The sequence below is a fragment of the Rhineura floridana genome, chromosome 13 (assembly GCF_030035675.1).
Source record: "Rhineura floridana isolate rRhiFlo1 chromosome 13, rRhiFlo1.hap2, whole genome shotgun sequence".
In the NCBI taxonomy this organism is placed as follows: domain Eukaryota; kingdom Metazoa; phylum Chordata; class Lepidosauria; order Squamata; family Rhineuridae; genus Rhineura; species Rhineura floridana.
Genome location: NC_084492.1, coordinates 758,112 through 768,902, shown reverse-complemented (window position 1 = coordinate 768,902; position 10,791 = coordinate 758,112). Strand labels below are relative to the sequence as shown.

Here is a 10,791-nt window from a genome sequence, read left to right as displayed (position 1 = left end):
ATAACTAGTTCTCTCCTTTCTGCCAGGTTTCTGTTATGCTTGTTATAACAAGATCAAGCACTTCAGCTTGACCATCTGGGCTCAGAGGCTTTTGACATTAGCAAACAAACAGCTCTATACAGGGTATCTCTCCAAATATCTTTTGACACGTGTGAAACCCTGTGGTGCTTTGGCCTTTCTGAATTGCTATCATGTGCCCCTGACCTTTCAGTGCCTAGTTCTATTCTCCCCTTATTTGAATGATCACAAGCTTTTTCTCCTTCATCCCCATGGGATAATTTGTTCTGAACTGGACCCTCTTCAGTGGTGGTGGCCAAGACCATTTTTGTTCTACAATTAACACTAAAGCTTGATTGAAATGGATCTAGAAAGTCAGAGTCATCTAGAAGTGCCAGGAGCTGACTGGGAACCTTGTCTGAGAAAGGCATGCTTGCAACCAGCCTAAAGTTGTTCATAGCTTCAGGGCCCATGCCGGTCTAATCACTGCCTCTTTGGGAGATGCCAGAACCACTCCCTCTTGCAATGAAAAATTATGTTTCCCCATGCTGATATGCTGGAAGCAAACAATAAGCCTGTGAACTCTGACTCAGTTTGGGTTGTTTTGATAAGGCCTGTTCGACAGCTTCCAAACTGGTTTTTTTGACGTGGGGATTAAGGGAAAAGCAATTCATCTTTCAGCTCCTCTTTGGACTCTTTTCCCCTTCATGTTTGGTGTTCAGCCACACACCCTTAGCTGGCACTTCCTCCTCAGAGACCTTTGTGCTTTTGAAAGCAGAGAAACCCTCTGTTCCAGGCAAAGAGGAACATGTCAGCTTCTGCAAAGTGCTGGCTGCTTGGAGTTGTGATCTGTGGCCTGTCCATTGCTGAAACCGCAGCTGAGGGTAAATGTAGTTTCTTTTGCTTATTGTAGGGAAATTCAAGAAGGCCCCTTTCAGACAGAGGCTCCCCTGAGTCCTCTAAGGGACCCTAAGCTATAATCCTAGGTGCAGGTCCCTGAAAGTAAGCCCCATGGAAAACAAAACATGGGATTAGATTCAGTGGCTAAGCTAATTAATTTTATTCGATTCAGAGAATGAAAACAAAGTCAGGACAACTTTAGGTTAAAATGGATTACTTGTACTGATTGCAGGTGATATGGGCTACCAAATGGTATGTCATCATAGCTTTATGATGTTGTGATAGATGGAAATTTATGTCGATTTGGCTGATTGCTGTTGTAAATAGGAGATAGGAAACTCATACTATTACAAATGTGATCTTGACCAGAGTAATTGCATAGTTTACTCCTCAATCTATCCTCTATATATTATATACACACCCACAAACAAAAACTGAATAACAAAAGGGGAAGAAAACAATGGGTCAGAATCCCAATAATGTCTGTCTATATTGTTGTGCTTGAATATATTATTATTGTTTTATTATTTATTTCTTACTATATATTATTGTTGCTGTTGTTATGTGCCTCCAAGTCGACTACGACTTTATGGCGACCCTATGAATCAGTGACCTCCAAGAGCATCTGTCATGAACCACCCTGTTCAGTTCTTGTAAGGTCAGGTCTGTGGCTTCTTTTATGGAATCAATCCATCTCTTGTTTGGCCTTCCTCTTTCTCTACTTCCTTCTGTTTTTCCAAGCATTATTATCTTTTCTAGTGAATCATGTCTTCTCATGATGTGTCCAAAGAATTATAACCTCAGTTTCATCATTTTAGCTTCTAGTGATAGTTCTGGTTTAATTTGTTCTAACACCCAATTATTTGTCATTTTCGCAGTCCATGGTATCCGCAAAGCTCTCTTCCAACACCACATTTCAAATGAGTTGTTTTTTCTCTTATCTGCTTTTTTCACTGTCCAACTTTTACATCCACACACAGAGATCGGGAATACCATGGTCTGAATGATCCTGACTTCAGTGATACATCTTTGCATTTGAGGACCTTTTCTAGTTCTCTCACAGCTGCCCTCCCCAGTCTAGCCTTCTTCTGATTTCTTGACTGTTGTCTCCATTTTGGTTAATGACTGTGCCAAGGTATTGATAATCCTTGACAAGTTCAATGTCCTCATTGTCAACTGTAAATTGCATAAATCTTCTGTTGCCATTACTTTAGTTTTTTTGACATTTAGATGTAGTCCTACTTTTGTGCTTTCCTCTTTAACTTTCATCAGCATTCATTTCAAATCATTACTGGTTTCTGCTAGTAGTATGGTATCGTCTGCATATCTTAAATTATTGATATTTCTCCCTCAATTTTCACACCTCCTTCATCTTGGTCCAATCCTGCTTTCTGTATGATATGTTCTGCGTATCGATTAAATAAATAGGGTGATAAAATACACTCCTGTCTCACACCCTTTCCGATAGGGAACAAATCGGTTTCTGTCCTTACAGTAGCCTCTTGTGCAGAGTATAGGTTGCGCATCAGGACAATCAGATGCTGTGGCACCCCCATTGCTTTTAAAGCATTCCATAGTTTTTCATGATCTATACAGTGAAAGGCTTTGCTGTAAACTATAAAGCACAAGGTGATTTTCTTCTGAAATTCCTTGGTCCGTTCCATTATCCAACATATGTTGGATAATAATATTATTGTTAGGGTTAGAATGATTTATTTATTTGTTTATTCTCAACATTTCGAAACTGCACCATCCAAAACAAGAATTCGAGGATAGTGTACATAAAATTAAATGTCAATACCACATGAAAAAAGCAATTAGATGTTTTATTTGTTTTATCATTTGTGTGTTTGCCTCCCTCTTTGGGAGAAAGTGTGGAAAATTAAATTGTTATTATTGTTACTGTTGTTGTTAAAAAATGGCAGAAAATGAAAATACAGTGAAATCCAGTCAATAAAAAATCAAAAACTATTCAGCCAGCTAAGCCAGCACAGTAAGTTTGAAAAGCCTGGAAAAATAAAAGTTTGGACCTGGAACAGAAAAGAACCCAACATCAGCATGAGTCTTGAATGCAACTTTGCAAACTGAGTTTTCTCTTTTTCCAGCTCTCAGGTGACAACGACTGACCTGAAATGCCTCTCTGAGAGGTCTGCATTTTAATTAATTGGAACTGATGGTACTGATGCTAATAAAAAAAGCCTAATTGAAAAAAGTTGAGGCATTTTATTGATTAGTAAACAAATAAGTGTGAGAGCAGCTGAATCTTAAGGCAAAGCATCTGCTTATTTGAGAGGCTCGTATTGGGAGCCCTTTGAAAGATATGAACCATGAGGATTGTTGTGAGGTTTCGAGACCAATGAGCATTCCAAAGAGGCCGACCAGCTAGCCAGGGTGGGCGCATCTGAAAAGCTCCTTTGTTATTTATCCCCAGCACTCCAAGGGGACTCCAGCTGCTTCTGAACCTGGAGTTCTGTCAAATTATAACAGTTCATTGCTGCTGACAGGCTTAGTCTTGATAAATTGGACTTATCCTTTTTTAAAAGGCCATATAAGCTTTACAGGGCTGCCAGTGGGAGGTGAGTGTGTGGAGGAGACATGAATCTCCCCCCAACACAGACTGTCTGGAATAGATAAGGAGCAAGATTATTACATCAGAAACCCAGCGACAATAACTCATGCCTGGAAAACTGTGTGCTAGAAGGGTCTAAAGCATAAGTATTGGCAAGGATATGGACATGGGGAGGAGGTTGCACAAAAACCTCTGTATGAGGAAAGACACTGTTGCAAAGGAACTTTTGATATGTTGAACTGGAGGGAGGAAGAGACACTCCCCCCTTCACTTTTAGGTGCAACTAAGTCACTGCAGCTAAATCACTGGAAATTCTCCTGTAGAAGCAGCATTCGCATTAATAGAGCAGAGCAAGATCACACCCAGTTTGATGCATTAATGCATGTGGAATTGACTGTTCCTCCCAGTTGCCCCTATCAATGACCAGGAGATAGCCTTGGAGGCCCTGCACTTAGGGTTGCTGTTTCTGAAGTCCATAGAATCCAAGGGTCATCCATAGGAAGTGAAAGGACAATAAATAGGAAGCTGCCTCATCCTGAGTCAGACCATTGGCTCACTTAGCTCAGTACTGTCTACACTGATTATTTTTTATTTATTTTTATTTATTATGAGATTTGTTAGTCGCCCATCTGGCTGGTTGCCCAGCCACTCTGGGCGACATACACGTTAAAACAGTATATAAAACAGTTAAAAGTTTAAGAACACAGTAACTCTGATTAGCAGCAACTCTGCCGGATATCAGACAGGGGACATTCCCAGCCATGGCAGGAGATGCCAGGGATTGAACCTGGGACCTTCTGCATGAAAAACCTTCCACTTCAGCATCCTTAAGTAGCCATTCAGCCTCTACTTAAAAGCCTCTAACGAAGGAGAGTTCATCACCTTCCAAGACTGATCAAAAGTCTGTATGCCAAATCAGTTCTTTCTGATTTAAATCCCCTTTCTTATGGCTTATTACATTATTTCAGGTTCTTACTGGACCAACAGGAAAAAAAGTGCTCCGTAATCTTGGAGACAGCTCTTTAAATATTTGGTGGTTCTTCACCTCATCTTGCATCATCTCTTCATCGCTTCTTCTTCAGGCTTAAAAATATATGACATATATATATATATATATATATATATATATATATATATATATATATCAGCCATTCCTGATAGGACCTGGACTCCAAGCTTCTCACCATCTTTGAAAGAATGCAAAAAAGGAGAAACTTGTTCTCAAAAGTGCAAAGTACTAAGATAATCGTGTATATCAGTTCAGTGGAATCCGGAATGTAGGTTCCTTCTCCAGAAGCAATCTTGCCCAATACAAAAATGAGTTAAGGGGGCCAGTTTCTGACATTTATACAGCTTTCCAAAATGCTGGGGAGTATATTTAAAGGTCTAAAAACTTGCTGGGAGAGAGACCTATGTCACCCAATTATAGAGAAACACTGGAATGAAATTTGGAAGAAAAAACGTATGAGATTAGTTTTGGCAAAAGTTAGGAAGGGCACTGTAATGCCCCTGTATTTTGATAACTGTAAATATGGTAAGTGTGGGTTTATTAAAGGATATATAGTAAGTGGATTGAGTGAGAGGGGGGAGTACATGGGCTAGAATGCTGTATGATGATTGGTTGAGTATTTGAATGGCTGAAGGTATAAATGAGAGGATGACAGTTGAGAGGGAGAGTTGTTGGAGGGAGTTGGTTGGTTGGTGAGAGTGGAGTGGAGAGTTATTTGTAGGAGTTGGTTGGCAGAGTTCTGAGGGAGGCTTGGATGGTATTTGGCTGATATTTAGGCAATATATATATATGACCAGAAACATAAAGAGTGACACTATATGAAACTATACGCATGTTAAACATACCTTACATAATCTTGTTATTTCCTGGTGTTTATAAATAAATATTTTATTGGTTTACCAGAAGCCTGATCCTTTGCTGGGGTTTATACGGACCAGAAGGGTGGGCAGGGTAATACCAAAGGCAGAGAAACAGTATCAAATGGTGGCAGCGCTGAAGAGATAAAAAGTGTAACATTGTCAAGTATCTAGAGCAGTGGTTCCCAACCTTTATGAGCATGGGACCCCCTTTATAAGTGGAAATTTTTTTGTGACCCCCTCCCCCTGGGAGGATGGCTAGCTGCCAGGAAGGAAGGGGGAAAGCAGCCTTTCTTTGCAGGCTTGCTTGTTTTTGCCTCACAAAAAGCCCTCTCCTCTCATTCTAAGTAAGGGTGTTGCCAGTAAGTTGCCAGTGCAAGGAGACAGGAATCAGTGATAGTAATCCCCTCTTCTTCCTGGTAGCTCCACCCTCAGCCTCTTTTGGCATCTGCCATGTATTTTATAGGCAGATGCCTGCCCTTAGTGCGTCTGAAAGACGCTCTGGCGCTTCAGCAAAAGGCCTCCCCTCTCGTTTGGAGCAAGGGGGAGGTGTCATCTGCAGCAGCAGTGGAAAGCAGACAGTGTAGAAGGAGTGAAGACTTTTTTAAAAAATTAATAAATAATTCATTTCTTTACTGTTCACGGCCCCCTCTGGATTACTTCGCAGCCCCCCTGGGGGTCCTGGCCCCCAGGTTGGGAACCACTGATCTAGAGCAACCCAGGGCTGTATGCTTTATAGACAAGGTACAGGGGGGGGTTTGGACGGCAAGGGCACTCAGTCACATAGTAACAATAAGCCAGACGGAGACTAAGGCAAAGTCTAAGGCAGTATTGTTTACAGGAAGTGACTGGTAGTGCTGCCTAGCAGTGGGGTCTTGTGAGATCTGTGCTAGGGTGAGCTAAAGAAAAATAAACAGTGCAATTCTGACTGCTGGTAGCCACGGGTGGGAGCCTGACAAGTGGTGCCAGTGGGAGGAACTTTACAGGCACTCTAAAATTATACACTGTTGGTATCTTACACCTAGCAAACTAAGTCTGATGTTTGCCTCTGTTGGCCCACTTTGCTGGCATAAGGGAAAGTCAGAAACTGGAACATACATACATATATGGTGGAGTGATATTATAAATCATCATATTGATGCAATACATTTACTGACACTTCTGACCATTATATGATGGAAAAAAGACTGATACTCCCCATGAAGAAATGTTATAAGAACATAAGAACATAAGAAGAGCCTGCTGGATCAGGCCAGTGGCCCATCTAGTCCAGCATCCTGTTCTCACAGTGGCCAACCAGGTGCCTGGGGGAAGCCCGCAAGCAGGACCCGAGTGCAAGAACACTCTCCCCTCCTGAGGCTTCCAGCAACTGGTTTTCAGAAGCATGCTGCCTCTGACTAGGGTGGCAGAGCACAGCCATCACGGCTAGTAGCCATTGATAGCCCTGTCGTCCATGAATTTGTCTAATCTTCTTTTAAAGCCATCCAAGCTGGTGGCCATTAAGAAAATGGAAATAAAAAGATGGGGCAGAATGCAAGAATAGTTCCACATAATACAACAACATGTTTTACAGGAAAACATCAAAACAAAGATAAGCATCGAGAAAAGGAAATGTGGAGAATGACTTGTATGGGTAATGGGATGGGTTCATGAACTCCAACTACTCATGAAACTTGCAGGGTTGAGACACGCACAAAAGCATTATCTTGAACTTATAAACTTTACCTGTGACAGGAGAAAGAAAAATATTCTTAATTGTCAAGTATCACACATTCACAAGTCATTCCACAGATGTTACTCAATGTCCTACAAATCTTGTTTTAAAAATTGCAACACTTTTGCTAAGACTCATTACTAAACAAAGAAATCTGCAAATCTACTCGATGAACAAGAGAGGTCCTAGAATGAAATCCAGCACCGGCACACAGTAGGCAAGTCTTGCCTATTTTATTGAGATGTCATTAGGGGCAGTGTGTGTTTGGTCTCAGTCTCCAGTGCTGGTCAGTGGGCAGACAAATTAAAACAGGGATGGCCAACTGATGGCTGTTAGGCCAGAGGTGCCCCCAATGCAATGTTGCTCAGTAAATGCTTCCTCCAGTCAGTAAGCCTTGTGAGACTAGGAGTGCATTCTATAAGAACGTAAGAAAAGCCTGATGGATTAGGCCAGTGGCCCATCTAATCCAGTATCCTTACAGTGGCCAAAGATACCTGTGGGAAACACACAAGCAGGAGCACTTTGCTCTCCTGCGGTTTCCAGCAACTGGTATATAGAAGCATCCTGCCTCTGCCTATGGAGGCAGAGGATAGCCATCATGGCTAGTAGTTATTTAGAGCCTTATCCCACATGATAACATTGCAACACGAGATAGTGCTGGAAGATGAGACCCCCAGGTCAGAAGGCACTCACCGAGCTACTGGGGAAGAACAAAGGACAAGTACGAGTAGCGCTGTGACTAATGATGCAGCTGGGTCAAAGCTGAAAAGGAAGCCCAGAGGCTGATGCGCACAGATGTGAAAGGAGAGTCCGGAGTTGTATGACACACACAATAGGAACATGGAATGTGAGAAGCATGAACCAGGGAAAGTTAGAAATTGTCAAGCAAGAAATGGAACGTATCAACATTACAATACTTGGCGTGAGTGAATAAAATTTATTTATTTATTTATATACCGCATTTTCCACAAATACATATGTGCTCAAACCGGTTTCACACAAACAAACAAATGCTGCAGCACGACAATAGACAATAAAAAGTACAATCACTACAACATTATATACACACACACACACACACACACACACATCAAAGTATAAATGAGCATAAAGCTCAACAATAAAGCCAAAGCAAAAATATTTAAAAACCAACCCCCAAGCTGATACAAAAATCTCTGCAATCCCCCTGACCCTTATGGCTCAACCCATGCTTCCAGGGTTGGAGGGTTGCGCCGGCGCTAAAATGGATGGGAATGTGACATTTTCAATCAGGCAACTACAAAATATTTTATGCAGGAAATGAGAAATCAAGTAGAAACGGGGTGTTTTAACAGTGAGAAGTGATGTAGCAAAAGCAATTAGGAGCTACAACACAAGGTCTGAGTGAGAGATATCAATGAGATTAAATGGGAAACCTATTAACATAACCATCATCCAAGTTGTGCTCCAACGGCAAACGCAGAAGAAGAGGAATTGGAGAGATTTTATGCAGAAGTACAGGAGGAAATTGATCACACACCCAGATAAGATGTGCTGATAATCATGGGGGACTGGAATGCAAAAGTAGGGAACAGAGAAGAACTAGGAATTGTGGGGAAATGGGGCTTAGGAGATATAAATGAAGCAGGGGAAAGACATTGATTTCTGTGAAGCTAATAATTTATTTCTTGCGAACACATTCTTTGAGCAACCAAAATGATGACTGTACACGTGGACATCACAAATGGTCAATATAGGAATCAAATTAATTATGTAACTGGTAGCAGAAGATGGCAAAGTTCCATACTTTCTGCTAAAACAAGACCAGGGGCAGACTGTGGTACAGATCATGAACTTGTAATGTCAAAAATCAGAGTAAAGCAAAAGAACAACAACAAAACAATCATAATGCCAAAATACATAAATAATACGCCAGAAGAATATAAAGATCATATAAGGAACATCTGAGGCGTTAAACTTAGTTGATAGAGGACCAGAACAACTATGGATTGAAGTCGGAGACATTTTCAGGGAAGAATGCAGAAAGACAATACCTCTAGTGAAAAAGAGAGAAAGACCTCAATGGATGACTCTTCAAATGGTTAAAGAGAGAAGGAAAGCAAAAGGAAAAGGAGACAGAAACATGGTTAGAACCCTAAATGCAACAATACAGCAACTACTAGTAGGGTCAAAGAGAACTATTACAATAGTTATTGTATAGAAATGGAAGAGGACAACAAAAAAGGTAGAACCAGAGCCCTATTCCAAAAGATTAGAGAAATTAAAGGGAAATTCAAACTAAGAGTAGGGATATTGAATAATCAAAAGGGGAACATATTGATTGAGATGAAATAAAAGGAAGATAGAAACAATACACTGAAGAACTCTACAAAAGAGATGCAAGGATGACAGATTCATTCATGGTGGAACCGTATGATGAAGAACCAGAAATTTTAGAATGTGAGGTGAAAGCTGCTCTTACACTTGGAAGAAACAAATCACCAGGAACAGATGGCATACCAATAGAGTTGCTACTGAGACTGAATCTGTCCAAATTTTGACAAAAAAGTTGTCAACAAGCATGGAAAACTTAGCAATGGCCCACAAACTACATATATATCCCAATTCCAAAGAAAGGGGATCCCAGGGATCACGCTAATTATCAAACTATTGCCTTAATAGTTTACTTTATGCAAGTAAAGTACTGTAATGCTCAGCAAAAGCTTTTACCATATATGGAGTGAGAAATGCCAGATATCCAAGCTGAATTTAGAATAGGAAGTGGTACCAGAGATTATATTGCAAACATAAATTAGATAATGGAATGGACCAAGGTGTTTCAGAAGAAAATCACCTTGTGCTTTATAGATTACAACAAAGCCTTTGATTGGATAGAAAACTATGGACTGTTTTAAAAGAAATGGGGGTGCCACAGAATCTGATTGTCCTGATGCACAACCTATACTCTGGACAAGAGGCTACTGTAAGGACAGAATATGGAGAAACCAATTGGTTCCCCATTGGGAAAGGTGTGAGACGGGTGTATTTTATCACCCTACTTGTTTAATCTATATGGGGAACATATCATATAAAAAGCGGGATTGGACCAAGATGAAGTGTGAAAATTGGAGGAAGAAATACCAATAAGATATGCAGATGATGCCACACTACTGGTAGAAACCAGTAATGATTTGAAACAGATGCTGTTGAAAGCTAAAAAGGAAAGCACAAAAGCAGGACTACAGCTGAATGTCAAGAAGACTAAAGTCATGACAACAAAAGATTTATGTAACTTTAAAGACAACAAGGACATTGCAAGGATTATCAATATCTTGGCACAGTCATTATCCAAAATGGAGGCAATAGTCAAGAAATCAGAAGAAGGCTAGGACTGGGGAGGGCAGCTATGAGAGAACTAGAAAAGGTCCTCAAATGCAAAGATGTGTCACTGAAGTCAGGATCATTCAGACCACGGTATTCCCAATCTCTGTGTATGGATGTGAAAGTTGGACAGTGAAAAAAGCAGATAAGAGAAAAATCAACTCATTTGAATGTGGTGATGGAGGAGAGCTTTGTGCATACCATGGACTGCGAAAAAGACAAATACTTGGGTGTTAGAACAGATTAAACCAGAACTATCACTAGCAGCTAAAATGATGAAACTGAGGTTATCATACTTTGGACACATTATGAGAAGACATGATTCACTAGAAAAGACTATAATGCTTGGAAAAACAGAAGGGAGTAGAAAAAGAGGAAGGCCAAA

At 40.6% G+C, this 10,791-nt stretch overlaps 1 protein-coding gene across 2 annotated transcripts in view; it reads left to right on the top strand.

The window, feature by feature from the left end:
- The first annotated feature begins 679 nt into the window (after positions 1-679).
- LOC133369167 (fatty acyl-CoA hydrolase precursor, medium chain-like) overlaps positions 680-10,791 on the top strand; it is a 101,184-nt gene continuing 91,072 nt past the window's right edge. Inside the window, exon 1 of one of the 2 annotated variants that reach the window (XM_061594138.1) lies at positions 680-881. In XM_061594138.1, coding sequence (XP_061450122.1) covers positions 806-881 — 76 coding nt within the window. In that variant the 5' untranslated portion in view covers positions 680-805. The remainder of the gene's footprint in view (positions 882-10,791) is intronic. The other variant, XM_061594139.1, reaches the window with a different exon arrangement.